At 44.7% G+C, this 21,112-nt stretch overlaps 1 protein-coding gene across 1 annotated transcript in view; it reads right to left on the bottom strand.

Moving 5' to 3' along the window:
• Positions 1–21,112, bottom strand: part of LOC137425504 (cystine/glutamate transporter-like) — a 97,858-nt gene that overhangs the window by 55,592 nt on the left and 21,154 nt on the right. The window contains exons 2-5 of the mRNA XM_068114008.2: positions 17,769–17,895; positions 17,480–17,595; positions 8,809–8,934; positions 7,254–7,353 (exon numbers count right to left, since the gene is read on the bottom strand). Coding sequence (XP_067970109.1) covers positions 7,254–7,353; positions 8,809–8,934; positions 17,480–17,595; positions 17,769–17,895 — 469 coding nt within the window. The remainder of the gene's footprint in view (positions 1–7,253; positions 7,354–8,808; positions 8,935–17,479; positions 17,596–17,768; positions 17,896–21,112) is intronic.

The following is a 21,112-nucleotide window of genomic DNA, read 5'->3' as shown; positions in this document are numbered from 1 at the left end:
AGCTGTGAGTTTGTTGGGATAGGTCTCTACCAAATTTACACACCTTGATTGGGCAATATTTGCCCATTGTTCTGTACAAAACTGTTCAAACTCAGTCAATAGTCCAAGCCATTTAGCATTTGACGGGGAAAAAACTGCAACACTACCGATCTCATTAGTATTGATTACCCTCAAGGTACCTTTATAACATACTAAAAGTATAAAGGTCTAAAAATATGGGGTGACTCTCAAATAATGCAATCAAGTTTCCTCCATTTAGCCCCATGTTAAAAGACGTACATATGCCGCATGCTATGATTATTGTCGCTCTCTGAACTTCTATTGCTTATTTTATACACTGGACCTAATCACTAGCACGATATAATAAATAAAGGATATCATACTGTACAATATTGTATATATAAGTGAAGTTTTTACTGTTTTAGTGTCTTATTTAACCACACCCCGTTTTACAAAGACTGCTCACTCCACAGCAAGCGACGGTACATCATTATTTGTTTGTGAACCATATATATCTTAGTTTTTAATCCCATCAATGACATGTATTTAGTATGTTTAGGTCTATTGGCAATAACATACAGTAATAGTATATTCAACTTTTCTATATTTGCAGGTAATCCAACCCTGAAGAATGGCGGCCAATTCGTGTGTGTTCTGCAATGAATCCACCAACAACGATAATCCAGTAGTGACACTTCGTGAAAAGGGAAGTCGGACTATTAATGTTGTTAGTGACCAGCGCAGTGACCCAATACAGACTGTTCCAGGTCAACCTTGATGTACTGTGGAAGACGTCACTGCTGTTCAAGATACCAAGACCTGCATGGTCCGGGATGATGCAACTCTTACATCGTGGTGTCCAGCATTCAAAATCGTCTGTCCTGTTTCTCCCAATGATTGATTTGAGCTCGAGCGACACTACATGCATCTACTCCACTCTCAACTACATTGCGCAACATGCTAAACAACATGATGTACCTACCATCATCACCTTTGATCAGCCACTATGGTGGAAGGCATTGTCGATCATTCTCTCGGAGCCAGATGGAAGCCCCATGCGACGTATTGTGGTAAGGCTAGGTGCCTTTCATATGGAAATGAGCTTCCTTGGCAGCATAGGGCACCTCATGGGTGGTTCTGGGTTGAAGGAGCTGCTAGAACTCATATACGCACCAAATGCAGTGGATCACATCCTAACAGGAAAAGCAATTTCCAGGGCTGTACGGGCACACATCCTCCTGGATGCTGTCCTGAATGCACTCCTCCTGTCTGATCCTCTTGGAGGAACACAATACAGAACTGCAGAAGACTTGCCAGTTCGGGATGAAGATGCAATGAGTGGCTTGGCCGATGATGATGTGATTCATCCAGATGTGAGTAAAGCAAGGACCCTGTATGATGCGTTGATGAAAGGCACACGATCTTCCAACGATGTAGCAAGTGATCCAATCCTTGACAAGATCAGCAAAGTCTTTCAAACACAGACAGAATCATTGACCAAAGACCGAACAGCGAAACTGTGGTTACAGTATATGGATATGGTGAAGATCTTAAGAAAATTCATCAAAGCCGAGCGTATGGGAAACTGGTCCCTGCACCTCGAAGCTGTATCTGATATGTTACCATATGTAGCAGCCTCAGGTCATTCACTCTATGCTAAGTCTGCCAGGATTTACCTGCAAATAATGCACAGCTTAGAACAGGACGATCCAGATGTGCACCGTAAGTTTACTCAGGGCTTCCATGTCGCCCGAAGAAGTAGTAGAGCTTGGGCTGGAATTTCCTCAGACCTGATGATTGAGCAAGTACTCATGAGAAGTATGAAGACCAGCGGTGGGTTAACAAGAGGAAGAGGAATGACAGAGCAACAACGGTTAACGTGGCTTTTGTCCATGCCGGCTTGTTCGGAGACGAACAGATCGATGCAAGAGCTCACTGGAGTGAAGTACAGCACAGGTGAACAGAACAAAGAGATGGGCAAAACCAGGCAGCATCGCGACATGCAAGATACAAGTACACTACAGGTCGCTCTAGTTGACAGAAATCCTTTCAAGTGTCATCCATCCCTCAGGAACATAATGACTGGTGTCAACGCTGGCAGTAAGGTTGATGTCGACAATGCCAAGCTCATTGGAGACAAGATCATGCACTCCATGACAAATCAGTCAGTTGTCCACGACACGTTCAAGCGCAAAGACCAAGCCACCACATTTCTGAAGGCCAGATCATCTGTGCGAGTTGGTAAAGACCAGGTACAGATAGACCCAGAACTGCTATTCCAGCGTCTCATCATCATCTCAAAATCTGCTGAAGATAAGGAAGAGATGTTTCGCTTTGAGTTATGCCCTCATCCACCTGCGCTGTTTGATGAAAAGCTGATGCTACGTGAAGCCCAGAAGTCCGTACTCGGAGATGCTATCTGGTCTAAACTTGAACCAGGTACCATAGAGTCAATCAGCGAAATCCAGTATGTCTTGGATGGTGGAAGTCTGCTGCACCGTATACCATGGCCACGTGGTTCACCAACATATCGAGAGATCTGCATGCTCCACTGTGACTATGTTACAAGAAAGTACGGAAAGGCCATCGTAATATTTGATGGATATCTTGGTCAATCAACCAAGCACATGACCCACCAGAGGCGGGCAGCAGGTAGAGGTGGACCAGAAGTGACTTTCACTGATGACATGAAGTTGACCATGAAGAAAGACATCTTCCTGGGAAACCTCAACAACAAACAGAACTTCATCAACATGTTGAGCAGATACCTCCGGCTTTCTGGATGCCAGACCCATCATTCCCAGGAAGATGCTGACCTGCTAATCGTCCAGACCGCAGTCAGTTCGGCGAACATGAGGAACACAGCCCTTATAGGAGAAGACACAGATCTGATCGTCCTACTCTGCTTCTACGCAAACCTAGAAGCACACGACTTGTTTATGTATAGTCAGGCAAAATCCACTACAAAACCAAACCACATCTGGAATGTGAAGTCCATGAAACGTCAGCTAGGTGCAGCTGTGTGTGAAAGCATCCTATTCATACACGCAGTATTGGGATGTGACACGACGTCTCGACTGTACGGCCTTGGCAAAGGAGCTTTGGTCAGTGCCGTGGATCTGGCTGCACCAACTCCGTCCTGGACAGTTTCAGCGACGACGATGACGAGGAAAATGATGATTAGGTAGTGGACTGTTGTTATAGACTGTTACTGTGCAGCTGAATTAGTTAATTGTGGACATTTTTTTACTTTTAAGCGAATCCTTGACTTCCGACAGTATTTTATGAGTCAGTATTATTAGTTTCTCTATATGTGATTTTATTATGAGTTTGTGATTTTAATCAACAAAATGTGCCATAATTCTGAAACAGTCATGACAAGTGATTCATGTATTTGCATATCAGTGATCAGTATTTAGCTATTGGGAATTTTGTTTACGTGCTTATTTTTTTGTTCCGTACGGGCCGTACTGGGGCTGTAACATGCTGTAATTCCTGATATTAAAAGTATAATTATATACCATGTGCTCGGAATGTATCGCAAAATGTGAACAAATCGTACCGCAAAAGGATGAAAAGGGGGGTCCATGTACCAGTGATTTTGACAGACACCCCATATTTTTAGAGCTTTAGACTTTTGATATGTTATCTGGTATATATTACTGCATACAATTTCGCACTGATATGTAGTGTTGCAGTTTTTTCCTATCTGGCCCCATATTTGGGCTAAATGGCTTGGACTACAAGCTGAGTGGGGAGCGTTGAGGGACAGCAATCTTGAAGTCATGCCTCAGATTTTCGATTGGGTTTAGATCAGGGCTCTGACTGGACCACTCAAGGACATTTATCTTTTATATATATATTTATATATATATATATATATATATATATATATATATATATATATATATATATATATATATATATATATATACAGACTTAGCATTTAATATGGAATATTTTTTTTTCCTTGACTTGGGTTTAATTTCTGAACTCAGTATATCAATCTGGTGAGTTTCTTTTACCCTTCGGTGATGGCTTTGTTGAAAGAACCATGTTACTGATTGTCTTTCGCAGCAAGAAGTCAATAACAGGATTATATCACAGGTGGCGTGACAAAATGTAAGCACAGGTACATTTGACGATTGGCTTCACAATCGGGTATATAAGGGTTGTTGCGTTCTGTATTAGTGGAAAACAACTGCTGCACGTCTACAAAAGTTATTGCCGCTTCCTCTGGAGATGGTCCGTCAACTTGACAATGCTGTTTGTCATGGAGTGGTGGCTTTACGAAATTCTCCATGAAACAGCGTGCTATTGCTCGGCAGTATGGCATCACTCAAGGTCAGGTGTCAAAGATCCTGAAACGAAATGCTCAGTGGGGTGTCCCGACTCCAATACCGAGGCCAGGACGTCCACACAGAACCACAAGGAGACATGATCGCCAGCTGCACCGGTTAGCCTGCAATGGCCGTACCAAGTCAGCTAATCGGCTTAGGGCTGAGTGGCAGCAACTGACAAATGTGCCTGTATCCAGCAGGCTAGTCAACCAACGACTGGTTCAAGCAGGCTATCGTGCCAGGCGTCCCCTGAGAAAGCCACACCTGACCAGACAACACAGCCAGCGCCGATTGCAGTGGGTCAGAGAGCACCGTCAATGGCAGCCAGGACACTGGAATCACGTGACCTTCAGTGACGCCTCTAGATTTCTGGTTTATCGTCAAGATGGCCGCATCCGAGTGCGCAGACAAGTGCATGAAGCCCACAACGAAGATTGTATAGTGCCAAGAGTCCAAGCTGGAGGTGGTGGGGTGACCGTTTGGGCTGCTTTTCATGCAGGGGTCAAAACTGACCTGGTTGTTCTGAATGGAAACCTGAACCAGTTCAAGTACAGGGTCATTCTGGAAGAAACATGGCTTCCATTTGCTTGTGCAGCCTTTCGAGGAAACTTTGTCTTCCAAGATGACAATGCACAGCCTCATCGTGCTCGCATGATCCAACACTTTCTTGCTGACCGTGGTGTAGAGCATATGGAGTGGCCTGCCATGTCCCCGGATATGAATCCGATAGAGAAATTGTGGGCAGAATTAACACGTCAAATCGACAACTTGGACCAGCAGCCTACCTCTGTGCGTGAATTGCAGCAGACCATTGTCACTGCATGGCAAGCGATTCCTGTCCAAACATTGGCAAATCTCGTGAACAGCATGCCTCGACGTGTACGTGCTCTCCTGAATGCTCGTGGGGGTTACACGAAGTACTGAACTGTAATTTTACTGTCCGTAATCCCAGTCATAATTTAGCTTTTGTTTTTGTTGAAATTTTTTTTGGCTAATGTGCAAAATGAAGAGATACTTCTGGAAAACGTACAGAAGTTTAACACAGTACTGTCTGTGAATTGAGTTCGATATCAGTTTACATCACTTTCAAGGATCAATTTATTTGCTTCGAAATGTCAAATGTGGTTTTTGTTTCTTTTATAGGTCACATTAACAAAATCTAGAATAATTTCAACATAATTCCAATGAACTTTTGGTTCTAGGTCATCTTGAAAAGTAAGTTCACCCCCACAAAATAAAATTCCATATTAAATGCCAAGTCTGTATATATATATATATATATATATATATATATATACACACTACATGGCCAAAAGTATGTGGACACCCGAACATCACACCCGAAAGTGCTCGTCGAACATCTCATTCCCCCTTTGTTGCTATAGCAGCCTCCACTCTTCTTTGAAGGCTTTCCACTCGATGTTGGAACATCGCTGCAGGGATTTGCTTCCATTCAGTCATAAGAGCAATAGTGAGGTTGGGCACTGATGTTGGGCGATTCGGCGTGGCACGCAATCGGCGTTCCAATTCATCCCAAAGGTGTTAGATGGGGTTGAGGTCAGGGCTCTGTGCAGGCCAGTCAAGTTCTTTCACACCGATTTCGACAAACCATTGCTGTATGGACTTTGATTTGTGCACAGGGACATTGGCATGCTGAAACAGGAAAGCGCCTTCCCCAAACTGTTGCCACAAAGTTGGAAGCACACAATCGTCTAGAATGTCATTGTGTGCTGTAGCGTTACGATTTCCCTTCACTGGAAGTAAGGGACCTAGCCTGAACCATGAAAACAGCCCCAGACCATTATTCCTCCTCTATCAAACTTTACAGTTGGCACTATGCATTCAGGCAGGTAGCGTTCTCCAGGCATCGCCAAACCCAGATTCGTCCGTCAGACTGCCAGATGGTGAAGCGTGATTCATCATTACAGAGAACGCATTTCCACTGCTCCAGAGTCCAATGGTGGCGGCTATACACCACTCCTGTCGATGCTTGGTATTGCACATGGTGATCTTAGGCTTGTGTGCGGCTGTTCGGCCATGGAAACCCATTTCATGAAGCTCCCGAAGAACAGTTGTTGTGCCGACGTTGCTGCCAGAGGCAGTTTGGAACTCGGTAAGTGGTGCAACTGAGGACAGAAGATTTTTACGCGCTATGTGCTTCAGCACTCAGTGGCCGTTCTGTGAGCCTGTGTGGCCTACCACTTTGCGGCTGAGCTGTTGATGCTCCTGAACGTTTCCACTTCACAATAACAGCGCTTACACTTGACCGGGGCAGCTCTAGCAGGGCAGACATTTGATGAAATGACTAGTTGGAAAGGTGGCATTATATGATGGTGCCACGCTGAAAGTCACTGAGCTCTTCAGTATGGCCCATTCTACTGCCAATGTTTGTCTATGCCCTATGGAGATTGCATGCTGTGTGCTTGATTTTATTATATATATATATATATATATATATATATATATATATATCTGTCAGCAATGGGTGTGGCTGAAACAGCCGAATCCACTAATTAGAAGGGGTGTCCGCATACTTTTGGCCATAAAGTGTATATATGTATACATACTTACAATATATGTTTCCTAATTGTCTGAGATATAAATTCAGTAGAATAACTAAAATGAGATTTTTACATTTACTAACATGAGCTCAACGCCCACACTGTTTTGTGTAACATAAATCCTGCATGTAATGGCCACTGAACACGTCAACTTAAGCACTGAGAGTTTACTATCGTGATCGAGATTGTTAAAGAAACTCAGCTAATCCATGTGATAGTTATTCACGGTGTGTTGCCTTTGTCAATCAGATCAAAAGGGTGGTGGAACCACACCTTCATTGACCCCTTCGCCCTACCCCTGCCGCTGCCGGTGCAAGAGGAAAGGTTGCCAAGAACTTGTGCTTCATCTTACCATCCAGCGTAAGCATACATCCCAGCATAGAAAGCCAGTGGGAGGCCCATGACATCTACATCCCGGCCTACAAACGCCTCCTGGAAGTTTTCGTTGTGCCCTGTTCACAGCAGCAGTATTTCATGATTAAAAATCAAATTATTGAAATTAACTGATACTAATTTACAAAACAAAATATCAAGCATTACCAGACTAAAATTAAAAGCACATCTAACATTATCCGATCCCCCTTCAACCTTTCATTCATGTCCATGTCACAAATGTTTTGTTCAATTTTCTTTACGGCACGCTCAAATTTGTTGTCCCCCGTCGCACCGCGGAGCGAAAGGGGGACGATGGTTTTCCCCTCCGTCCGTGCGTGCGAACGTGCGTGCGTGCGTCCGTGCGTGCGTAAGCGAAGGACCGAATTCTAATTTGGTGTGTGGGTGCAACCCACGTCAAAATCCAAGATGGCCGCCGCCATGTATGTCTGACGCCATGTTTGTCTGAACCTTGTGAGCGGAATATCTTGAAAAATAAGCGTAGTACCAACTTCTAATCTGGTGTGTGGGTGTATCTAGGCATAAGGAAGAAAGCAATTGAAAATTGGGTCGCCACGTCAAAATCCATGATGGCCGCCACCATATATATGTCTGAACCTTGTGAGCGAAATATCTTGAAAAATAAACGAACTACTAACTTCTAATCTGGTGTGTCGGTGTATCTACGCATGAGGAAGAACGATATTGAAAATTGGGTCACCACGTCAAAATCCAAGATGGCCGCCGCCATTTATGTCTGAACCTTGTGAGCGGAATATCTTGAAAAATAAGCGAAGTACCAACTTCTAATCTGGTGTGTGGGTGTATCTAGGCATAAGGAAGAATGCTATTGAAAATTGGGTCGCCACGTCAAAATCCAAGATGGCCGCCACCATATATATGTCTGAATCTTGTGAGCGAAATATCTTGAAAAATAAACGAACTACTAACTTCTAATCTGGTGTGTGGGTGTACCTACGCATAAGGGGAACGCTATTGAAAATTGGGTCGCCATGTCAAAATCCAAGATGGCCGCCTTGCGTCTTCCACTTTGTCAACTCACATCACTTCACCGACGGGGGACCTAGGCGTAACGCTTGTTAAATGTTTTGTTGCTGCTGCTTTCTTGTTGACATATTTGCAACTTTTTTATTCTCATGGGTATTGCTAATGGGCCTTAGTGTCTGGGATGGGATCAGGGCAGAGGGAGGCTCTTCAAGATATTAAATGTCCATTGTCAAAATTAACACCAGATATTTAAGGTCCATTAATTTTCCAAAAATGTCAAAACACCAAGTCTTGTCAAAAATTAATCATTTCCTGTGTCCCATGACTTCTGATACTATTGAGTATGCAGTTTGTTAAGCTTGTGTAATTCACATGATGCACTACTCATTGCATACACTAAATAAAATATATTTATTAGTGCAAAATGGGATTAAATGTAGAGAAACAAATATTTCGATGTCATATAATAGTTGGTAAGAAAGTTGGAGTCTGAGGAAAGTGCCAATACAATATAGACAGGAGCTCACCAAATCCAAGGTGTATCAATCCAGGTATGATGACAATTGACAGCGCCACCAGCTTACAGCAGGTCAGAAAGTTCTGAAGTTTGGCAGTCCACGAGACACTCATGCTGTTCACAAACATAAGAAAGGCTGCCAAAGAAGAGCAGAAATGAGGAAAATCACATTTTCTTCACATTTTGTTTCTACGAACTCCCATCGCATCACTTCGTACCTACCCATCGCTTCGCTGCCAGATTTAATCTATCAACAGCATGCTGGACTTCACAAAAAGATTGCATGTCTATCAGTGAATGTCAATGAGGATGTAAAATGAAGTGAAACAAAGGAAAAATTACCTGTTATATAGCATGTAATAAATGTCAATGTGTGCCAGTCAGTCAGTGTGTATGTCTCCTCCATAACTCCTAAACCATGAAACCTAGACACATGCAATTTTGCATGCATACTAAGGGAACTACAACAGAGTGCTTGAATGAAAAATAGGCATTTAGGTAAATTTAAACAACCCGTTGGAAGATAATTTATGGGGTACTCATCACAAAAAAAAGAAAAGAAAATAAGCATGATAATGGCAGCGTGCCATCATGGTCAGCCCCCTGTCACATCGTTGGGTTATTAAGCCGCAATTTTGTTTGGCCTGCTCAAAAATGCCTTGCCTTGGAACCACGATGAGTTCTCACAGACTAATTAAAGGATATGATTGAAATCTGGCTTCAGATTTGAGGATTGGATCCCGTGGACTAAATAAGTTTCGAAATGTGGAGTGAAAATCTGAAAATTGAAAGAAATTTGCGATTCTTTTAACTAAGTATATTTATGTAAGCAAGGCTGTCATCCCTCCTTCTGCATTGTCGTCTTAATTCATACCTCCATTGGATATGGTGTCACTTTACTAGGATAGTAAGTCTGGAAGTCTCGCGAGATCACGGCGAGGATCACGTCTTTTCGAAGCTGCTCCATGCGCTCACGCTTTCGAAGCTAAGTGATATTTCTCAATTGTGTTTTTGTCGAGACTGTATATATCTTTCGGTGTATGTACCTATAGCGTATCTTTTTGAAAATTTTCGGTGCTAATTTTTCGTACATGTATACACAATCGTCGGTTAATGGTATCGAGTATTCTGCGGCCTAGTACTCGTAGGCTTAGACTACCGTACCGTCTCCGACCTTGTGGTTTGTTTTTCTCTCAGCGATTCGTCGAATGCGCTGAAATTATTTTCGTTCTCTGTTTCGTACCAGTCGTTCACCCCATAGCTCCTTGTTTAATATCTGTACTCACAAAAATCAAAAAAAAAAAACCCAAAAAAAATATTTCCTTCCCAGGTCTTATTCGTTTATTTGTTGTTCTTTTTGTTCGTTCGTTCTTCGTTCGCGATCACGCGGTTAGAAATGTATAATCTCTCCCCTGAACAACTATTTTCTCTCATATATTATAACACCCTTTTCTTCTTTTCCTACAAAAGGATGCTTTCGTCTTGCTCACCAAATCTATTCATTCCAAAAAATATATATAATACCATCTCTTACAGTTCCTCCTTTCTACATTCCCTAAACTATCCAGAACTCCATCCCTCCTCCAGTGTCCTCAAACGTATTTTTGACTCGAAGGTCTCAAACTCATTTTGCAAAAAATGTTCGTTTCCCATGAATCGTACACTTTTCAAAATCCAATCTCACCCCTCCCCTCCAAATCCTCCCCATCACCCATCCCTTTCAAATCTCCCCCCTTGCCCCTTTCCTCCCCTCCCTCCTAAACTCCCCCCACACCCCTCCCCTCCGAGACTCTCCATCGCTCCTCCCCTCCTAGACTCCCCTCTCACCCCTCCTCCTCAAAGCATCCTCCCTGCTTCTTCCTCCTTCCAACTTTCACCTTCATCTCCCCAAACCTTCTGCCTTGCTCTTCCCCCTCCTCAAATAACACCTCACTGTGCCTCACCTAATCTCCATCAAACCTTTTGTCCGCCCCATTCTTCCCTTTCTCCAAGCTATTCTGAAATCTCTGACACACCTTCAACAGCTCTCCCTACCTCTTCCTCCTCTTCCACATCTTACCCTACCCCTCCCCCCCCCTGTTCTGGACCCGATGCTCCCCCTTCCTCTTCATTAACGGTATGGACCTCAAACATCCGGGGCCTTCGCTCAAACTTGACTGACCTCTCCATACAGGTTGCTTCTGACAAACCAGATGTGATCTGCTTAACAGAAACTTTCCTCCTTCATGATGTCTCTGATGCCTTGGTATCTCTCCCAGGTTACTCCCTCCTCCGGTATGATAGACCTGAGCCTCGTCCTGGAGGTGGGGTTGCTATCTTTATAAAAAACTCTCTTCCTCACTCGCCCTCCACTGCCCTCTCTCCACCTCACCCCCAGGAATACCTTTGGCTACGGCTTCCCCTTCGCTCCCACCTTTTGTTCATATGTGTGTTGTACCGTCCACCAATCAGCGATGACTCCATCTACATCTCACTGTCTGATAATATGGACCAACTTCTATCTACCCATCCCAACTCTCTCTTCCTCATATGTGGTGATTTCAATTGTCACCATGCCAGTTGGCTGGGTGTGGGTACCTCTCTCACCAGCCATGGCTCTTCAGCAAAGGACTTCTGCGACTCACTGGGACTGACACAATCTGTCAATTTCCCGACCCGGATCTCAGTCAACGGAGCATCTTCTCTTCTGGATTTGGTTATGACAAACTTCCCTGAAAATGTCTGCTGCTCTTCTTCTGCTCCAATCGGCTCATCTGATCATGTGCTTGTCAAAGTGGACATCTCTCTGACCATTCTCAGAGAGCCTCCTCAGCGTCGACGAGTCTGGCATTTCACTCAGGCCAACTGGCACGGTCTTCAAGCAGCCATCAATCATCTGGACTGGTCTCCCATCTCTACCGCCTCTGACATCAACACATCCTGGGAATTCTTTCAAAGTAAATTGCTCTCTCTCCTGCACAGATTTATACCATCTCGTCTTCAGTTGTCATACCCTTCCTCCCGTCCATGGTACACGGAATCTTGTGGTGAGGCTGTTGCCCTGAAACAACTTCCTTTTGTCTCCTGGAAAGCAAATCCAACGGAAGGAAATCTCATTTCCTTTCACAAAGCCCGAAACAAGTGTGTGTCCACCCTCAGGAGAGCCAGGAAACAATATCTCACCATTCTCAAGACCGAACTCTCTTATCTGTCTCCCTCTTCCAAATCCTGGTGGCGTCTGGTCAAATCTGTTTCTGGTGTTTGTTCCCCCTCCATCCCCTCCCTCACCTCAAACGGCTTAACGGCTGACTCCGCACGTGAAAAAGCTGAATGCCTCAACTCTGTGTTTGCCTCTAAATCTTGTGTCCCAAACCCATCCCTCTCTGTACCCACCGTACCCAGTCGTACCCAGCTGCTCCTGGACTCTGTGTCCTTTCCTCCTGACAAGGTGGAAAAGTTTCTGTCAATCCTCGACTCTGATTCTGCAACTGGTCCTGACGGCATCAGCCCACGGGTCCTAAAATCATGTTCTTATGCTCTATCACTCCCTCTTTCTGTTCTCTTCACCCTCTCTTTTGCTCAAGGTCATCTGCCATCTGCTTGGAAATCAGCCAACATCACCGCTTTGCACAAAAAAGGTGCAAAAACAGATCCCAGCAACTACAGACCAATCAGCCTTCTCCCAATTATCAGCAAAGTCATGGAATCCATCATTGCTTCAGATATTAAATCTTTCCTCTTCTCCAATGGCTTGATCTCTGATCATCAATTTGGTTTCAGACCTGGTCACTCTACTCTGGACATGCTGCTTCTGCTTTCTCAACAATGGATGGAGGTCCTCAACGCCAAACAGGAAATTAGAGCTGTCTCCCTTGACATTTCACGTGCCTTCGATACGGTCTGGCACCCTGCTCTGCTCTCCAAACTCTCCTCCTTTGGTATCCATGGAAATCTCCACGCATGGCTGGCGGACTTCCTCTCTAGTCGTAGTCAACGTGTGGCCCTGAATGGGTTTCTCTCATCTCCTCTTCCTGTTCAGGCTGGAGTTCCCCAAGGTAGTGTTCTGGGCCCTGTGCTTTTTCTGGTCTTCATCAATGATCTCTCTGACTCTCTTGAAAATCCTCTCTATCTCTTTGCTGACGACTCTACTCTCTGTCGCTCCATTCCTCATCCATCAGATCGGCAGTCTGCAGCCTCCTCACTCTCTGCAGACCTGGACAAAATCACAGACTGGTCAAACAAGTGGAACATCTCTTTCAATCCTGACAAATCTCACACTCTTACAATGTCTCTCCGAAAGGACCGACTGGACAACCCTCCCATCTACTTTCTCAACAATCCTCTCCAAGAAGTTCTGTCGCTCAAGCTTTTGGGTCTCACTATCTGCCATGATCTTTCTTGGGAAAACCACATTTCCAAGCTGGCCTCCAAAGCCAGTCGCCGACTGGGCATCCTCCGTCGTGCGAAGTCCTTCCTTGGCACACCTGAGCTCCTCACCACATACAAGGCTTTCATCCGCAGCTCAATGGAATACTGTTCCCCCCTCTGGGCTGGTGCTCCTGCCTCACACCTTGCTCGGCTTCACGCTGTTGAGGCCAAAGCTTTCAGAATCATTGGAATCTCCTGCGATGTAGTCAATGCCGAGGGCCTTTCACTCACTCACCGCAGGCAGGTTGGTGGTCTTTCTGTCTTCTACCGACTCCTCTCCGGCCTTGCTCCCCCAGCTCTCTCTGTGCTCTGTCCCCCCCAATATTCCTTCAGGTCGCACAAGATCTGCCTGCAACCCTCTTATGGTTAAACTGCCAAAGTCTAGGCTCTCTGCTCACCTTCACTCTTTCATTCCCCTTTTCTCCCGCCTCTGGAACAAACTCCCCCACTGCCTTCAATCCCACTCCTCCCTCCAGGTCTTTAAAACAGCTGTTCACCACCATCTCTTATCTTCCCCCATCGAAAACCTTGATCTTTTCTATCCCCGGTAATTCACCCCAGAGTCCTTGCAGTGTTCATATGTTTTAATCCTCTCCCACCTCCCCCCAAGTCCTCCCGATGTCCCTGCTCTCAAATGTTGTGTTTGTGTCCTTCCCCCTCTTCCCCCTCTCTTTTGTGTCCTTCCCCCTCTCTCCCCATCTTGTCTGCCGCTCCCCTTGTTTTTTGTGTTTTGTGTGTCGGTTTGTCTTTTTGTGTGATTAATGTTAGCTCTTTCACGAGCCTCGATCTTGTATACAAAAAAAACAAACAAACAAAAAAAAAAAATGCGATACTTGTAGGAACCAAAGATTTCAACCATCTGTTTTTAAAAATCCCCTCTATATGATAGACCCAAACAGTATATTTCAATGTATGAAAGAGGTGGGGTTGACATATGGGATCTGCCAAACAATTTTGGTCATTTGAATCACAAGCATTGCCGACTCTTCAAGGTGGTTCTGAGATTTCAAAGAGAGAGTGGGAAATCCATATATAGTATTATAGATTACCTAAAGCAAGGATCCTCAAAAAGCGGACCACGGTCCACATCAGGACAACGGGCATCATCAGACTGAACCGTGGAGCTAGTTCTACCTAATCCTCCATCAATTGATTTTTTTTTTGGGTATACATAATCAACTGGAAGAGCACAGCGGAAAGGAACAAAATAATATTTCTGAAGAAAAAGAAGTGTGACAAGTCATGTTGAAGAAGAAAAAGAAAAGGAAGAAGACTACTCCTTTGCAATTTCAGATGCATAGGGCTGCTGAAGCACTTTTTTAGGCTATTGGGCAGAGTCCCGAACGGGTCGCCACTCTAACGCAGGTACTCGAATGGCTCATTCTTCCCAGTAAGCTGGTGCTCATTTTGCGTACCTCAGAAAGATGGCAAGGCTGAGTCAACCCACCTGGTGTTCATTCATCGGCCTGACATGGGCTTATAAACTTAGAACCCTAAATATTAAGCCAGCCACCTTAACATCAGGCTTAAAGAATAAGAAGAATACGTGGTTAATGCCTAACAGGGAGATAGTGAAAATGGAGCATTTTAAAATGTTTAAAATACTCTTAAAGGAAGAACGAAGAATCATTTACATACTTTACATTGAAGGAAGATTTCATTTGGAGGTATTGAGAAAAAGGGAGAAAAACAGAATGAAATACAAGAAGTATTTGGCATGCATGTGCTCCGCCAGCTCCTCTCCGTCTCTACCACCCCTTGGCCATATTTCTCAGTACTGACTCCATAGTTTCCTCATTTCAGTGAACACAGCAATGGTGGGTAAGAAGCTGAAGATTGATTGATTCAGGGGAAGGGGTGGGAGGAGGGACCCGGCGTTACCTGAAAATGCCGGATACCTTTGCTATTTTGAATAATAAATGTTACCGTAGCGACCGCTGCATTAAGTTCCAATGCCACTTCCTCTTCTTCAATCCCTGAAAGAGGGCTTTTAAAACAGGCATCCTTAAGGTTAAACGGATATGAATTTTTCTTTCAAGTAAATCGATTATTATTATTATTTTTTTTTTTGTATACAGAGTCGAGGCTCGTGAAAGAGCTAACATTTATCAAACAAACAAATCAAACAAACAAGCAAACAAAGTATATAAAAAGGGGAGCGGTCGACAAGATGGGGAGAGAAGGGGAGGAAGCACACAAACACAACATTTGAGAGCAGGGACATCGGGAGATGTGTGGGAGGGAGAGGGCCTGGGGGGAGGCAGGATAGGTATAAAACGCAAGGACACCAAGGACTTCCAGGAAAGAAGACAAAAGTCACCGAAAAAAAGTGGATCTGGGGTGAAATTAGCGGGGGTAGAAAAGATCAAGGTTTTGGATTGGGGAAGATAAGAGATGGTGGTGAACAGCCGTTTTAAAGACCTGGAGGGAGGAGTTGTGTTCTCCAATCAAATAAATAAGTCAATCATTCGCTTTCCAACGGTACCATTTCTGGTATTCTACGAGTACAGCAGGAACCCTTTATAATGCGACACACGGACAGACGGGCGCTTCTCCTTTCAGTCAAAGATGCTCAAGGAAAAGCTTGTGCATGTATCACATGTCGGATAAGTACATGGGGAGACATCATTGTTCTTGTTAAATGAATTAGAAAGACGTAAAAGACAATGGACAAAGGAACATATAGTATATGTGATATGAACGTAGGATCACAACATCACGAGCTGTTACTGCCAAACAGGAACACCATGAGTTTTATTGTCCCCCGTCGCACAGCGTAGCGAAAGGGGGACTATGGCTTTCCCCTCCGTCCGTGTGTCCGTGCGTGTGTGCGTGCGTGTTTGCGTGCGTGCGTGCGAAAGCGAAGGACCGCATTCGAATTTGGTGTGTGGGTGCAACCCACGTCAAAATCCAAGATGGCCGCCGCCATGTATGTCTGATGCCATGTATGTCTGAACATTGTGAGATTAATATCTTGAAAAATAAGTGAAGTACCAACTTCTAATTTGGTGTGTGGGTGTATCTCGGCATAAGGAAGAACGCTGTTTAAAATTGGGTCGCCACGTCAAAATCCAAGATGGCCGCCGCCATGTATGTCTGAACATTGTGAGATGAATATCTTGAAAAATAAGCGAAATACCAACTTCTAATTTGGTGTGTGGGTGTATCTCGGCATAAGGAAGAACGCTATTGAAAATTGGGTCGCCACGTCAAAATCCAAGATGGCCGCCGCCATGTATGTCTGAACCTTGTGAGCGGAATATCTTGAAAAATAAGCGAAGTACCAACTTCTAATCGGGTGTGTGGGTGTATCTAGGCACAAGCAAGAACGCTGTTTAAAATTGGGTCGCCACGTCAAAATCCAAGATGGCCGCCGCCATGTATGTCTGAACCTTGTGAGATGAATATCTTGAAAAATAAACGAAATACCAATTCTAATTTGGTGTGTGGGTGTATCTCGGCATAAGGAAGAACGCTATTGAAAATTGGGTCGCCACGTCAAAATCCAAGATGGCCGCCGCCATGTATGTCTGAACCTTGTGAGCGGAATATCTTGAAAAATAAGCGAAGTACCAACTTCTAATCTGGTGTGTGGGTGTATCTAGGCACAAGCAAGAACGCTGTTTAAAATTGGGTCGCCACGTCAAAATCCAAGATGGCCGCCGCCATGTATGTCTGAACATTGTGAGATGAATATCTTGAAAAATAAGCGAAATACCAACTTCTAATTTGGTGTGTGGGTGTATCTCGGCATAAGGAAGAACGCTATTGAAAATTGGGTCGCCACGTCAAAATCCAAGATGGCCATCGCCATGTATGTCTGAACCTTGTGAGCGGAATATCTTGAAAAATAAGCGAAGTACCAACGTCTAATCTGGTGTGTGGGTGTATCTAGGCATAAGGAAGAACGCTATTGAAAATAGGGTGGCCACGTCAAAATCCAAGATGGCCGCCTCCATGTATGTCTGAACCTTGTGAGCGAAATATCATATCATAGCATGTTTTCTGCGTCTTCCACTTTGTCAACTCACATCACTTCACCGACGGGGGACCTAGGCGTAACGCTTGTTAAACTTCCCAATCCCTCCATTCTTCCACTTCTCCGGATAAGCTTTCCCTTCCTTTGGATATGTAAGTCAAAGTCTCCTGGTTTTCTTTCTTTCCCAACTTATGAGCTGTATTTTTCTCTTCCCATTCCTCAAGACAACTACAACAGTCATTAAACTCAAAATCTGCATAGTTTCCTGCAGCATTCAATAATTACCGGTACTTACTTGTTCCAAGGGTGGCGATACACTTGACCGCCAGCTTTGGGGATTCGCAGGGTATGAAGAAGGGTTCAAGGATGTACCGACCAAACGCCAGAGAGATGAGAGCATTGGCAGCGGGCCTGAGGTTAGAGGTCAACATAAATAAGCAAATCATGTGATTCCCTGGTAAGCCAGAAACATTTATTTCTGTCCAATCAACTGCTGTCCTCGATTTATATAATCTATGCTTCTGGCCAAGTGTTTGTTACCTCCACTACCTAGCCAAATCCACCAAATATTTTTTCCAGCTCACCGGATGATGATTAAATCGACCCAGAGTTGAACGAATGCAGGAAGAGGCCCAAACGCTTCCTTTATGTATGTATAGTGTCCTCCAGACTTTTTAATGCATGTTCCGAGCTCAGCGTAGCAAAGTGCTCCTGTTGGGGAACAACATTTCAATTCACATCGGTTATGAATGCTCATTCCTCACTACACTGCACTTTATCCCAAAACGATTGTGTAATACAACAAGCATTCTGAGTATTGCGCTGCAATACATGTCCCCTACCAAAGTTCAAAGTGCCATAACTTTGTCAAAAATGATGGAATATGCAAATTTATGCACGGTTGATGCTGGTTTTCAAACTTGATCTGAGGTATGCTGAGACACGTGTGACACGCCTCGCCTCGTTGATAAGCCCGCAAGGTCGCTCCGTGGAGTGGCCTGCACGTATTGCACTGTGTGAATTATATAAATTATTACCAACTCACGGTCTGACGTACTAGCGATTCAAGAGATATCCATTTATTTTCATATTTTCGTTTAATTAACGATATCTGCCAAACCACGTGCCCTATCGCAAATTCCAAAAGGACGTTTTAGTAGACTGACATGCTGAACAGATTTGTGAACTTTCCCCTCGATTGGATCAAAAATGAGGGAGGGGCTCGGGTTTAAAGGTTCATGCTTAAAAACGTCATAACTCTGAAACCATCAGTAATTTATTATATTTTTCGGTTCACAATCAATGATCGATGTGTATATATATGTTGCTCGGCTTGGCTCAGCCCCTCCGGAAAGCGCACGCTGTGTCGCACTGTTGACGTTCGCGAGATGAGGCTGAGGGCGCGCGGTGCGGCTTGACGAGAACTCGAGAATAAACAAGAGATATCCATTTTAAAAAATATTTTCGTTTAATTGACGATATCTGCCAAACCACGTGCCCTGTCCAAAAGGACATTTTAGTGCTGAACAGATCTGTGAAGTTTCCCCTCGATTGGATCAAAAATGAGGGAGGTGCTCGGTTTTAAAGGTTCATGCTTAAAAACGTCATAACTCTGAAACCATGTGATGCATGACGTCATGCTCGCTGACTTTTTTGTTCGTCATGGGTATGCGATTCTGCCTGCAAAGTTTGGCCTCGATCTGTTCAGCCGTTGCAGAGAAAAAGGGGTTTTCGTGTTTTCACGAAAAACAATATGGCGGCCGAACCACGTGACCTGTGACGTCATAATTACCATTAAAATATTCTACAGACCGAGTTCATCATATGGTGAATTTTTTTTATCTCAATCGGTCCTATTATTGCAGAGAAATTGGTTTTTAAAGGAAATTCTGTGTTTGCCTCTAAATCTTGTGTCCCATACCCATCCCTCTCTGTACCCACCATACCCAGTCGTAACCTGCTGCTCCTGGACTCCGTGTCCTTTCCTCCTGACAAGGTGGAAAAGTTTCTGTCAACCCTCGACTCTGATTCTGCAACTGGACCCGACGGCATCAGCCCACGGGTCCTAAAATCCTGCTCTGCTGCTCTATCTCACCCTCTCTCTGTTCTCTTCACCCTCTCTTTTGCTCAAGGTCAACTGCCATCTGCTTGGAAATCAGCCAACATCACCGCTTTGCACAAAAAAGGTGCAAAAACAGATCCTAGCAACTACAGACCAATCAGCCTTCTCCCAATTATCAGCAAAGTCATGGAATCCATCATTGCTTCGGATATGAAATCTTTCCTCTTCTCCAATGGCTTGATCTCTGATCATCAATTTGGTTTCAGACCAGGTCACTCTACTCTGGACATGCTGCTTCTGCTGTCTCAACAATGGATGGAGGTCCTCAATGCCAAACAGGAAATTAGAGCTGTCTCCCTCGACATATCACGTGCCTTCGACACGGTCTGGCACCCCGCTCTGCTCACCAAACTCTCCTCCTTTGGTATCCATGGAAATCTCCACGCATGGCTGGCGGACTTCCTCTCTAGTCGTCGTCAACGTGTGGCCCTGAATGGGTTTCTCTCATCTCCTCTTCCTGTTCAGGCTGGAGTTCCCCAAGGCAGTGTTCTGGGCCCCGTGCTTTTTCTGGTCTTTATCAATGATCTCTCTGACTCTCTCAAAAATCCTCTCTATCTCTTTGCTGATGACTCCACTCTCTGCCGCTCCATTCCTCTTCCCTCAGATCGGCAGTCTGCTGCCTCCTCACTCTCTGAAGACCTGGACAAAATCACAGACTGGTCAAACAAGTGGAACATGTCTTTCAATCCTGACAAATCTCACACTCTTACTATGTCTCTCCGAAAAGATCGACTGGACAACCCTCCCATCTACTTTCTCAACAATCCTCTCCAAGAAGTTCTGTCGCTCAAGATTTTGGGTCTCACTATCTGCCATGATCTTTCTTGGGAAAACCACATTTCCAAGCTGGCCTCCAAAGCCAGTCACCGACTGGGCATCCTCCGTCGTGCGAAGTCCTTCCTCGGCACACCTGAGCTCCTCACCACATACAAGGCTTTCATCCGCAGCTCAATGGAATACTGTTCTCCCCTATGGGCCGGTGCTCCTGCCTCACACCTAGCTCGGCTTCACGCTGTTGAAACCAAAGCTTTCAGAATTATTGGAATCTCCCGCGATGAAGCTATCTCTGAGGGCCTTTCACTCACTCACCGCAGGCAGGTAGGTGGTCTTTCTGTCTTCTACCGACTCCTCTCCGGCCTTGCACCCCCAGCTCTCTCTGTGCTCTGTCCCCCAAATATTCCTACAGGTCGCACAAGATCTGCCAGCAACCCTCTGATGGTTAAACTGCCGAAATCTCGGCTCTCTGCTCACCTTCACTCTTTCATTCCTCTTTTCTCCCGCCTCTGGAACAAACTCCCTCACTCCCTTCAATCCCACTCCTCCCTCCAGGTCTTTAAAACAGCTGTTCACCACCATCTCTTATCTTCCCCCATCCAAAACCTTGATCTTTTCTACCCCCGCTAATTCACCCCAGATCCACCTTGTTTGAAATTCCAACTTCTTTCCTGGAAGTCCTGGCAGTGTCCATATGTTTTATACCTCTCCCACCGCCCCCTTCCCATGCCCCCCCCCCCCCAAAGCCCTCACCCTCTCTCAGATCTCTCGATGTCTCCATGTCTCTCGGTCCCTGCTCTCAAATGTTGTGTTTGTGTCCTTCCCCCTCTCTCCCCATCTTGTCTACCGCTCCCGATGTTATATGTTTTATGTGTCGGTTTGTCTTTCTGTGTGATTAATGTTCGCTCTTTCACGAGCCTCGATCTTGTATACAAAAAAAAAAAAAAAAAAAAAAAAAAAACATTTCAACTTAAAATTGCACTGAGTTAAGGATCATCAGAATTATCAGAATTACCAAAGTTCAAAGTGCCA

The sequence above is a fragment of the Myxine glutinosa genome, chromosome 4 (assembly GCF_964187855.1).
Source record: "Myxine glutinosa chromosome 4, kmMyxGlut1.1, whole genome shotgun sequence".
Lineage (NCBI taxonomy): Eukaryota > Metazoa > Chordata > Myxini > Myxiniformes > Myxinidae > Myxine > Myxine glutinosa.
Note: the sequence above shows the minus strand (reverse complement) of the source record. Positions and strands in the feature narration are given on the sequence as shown.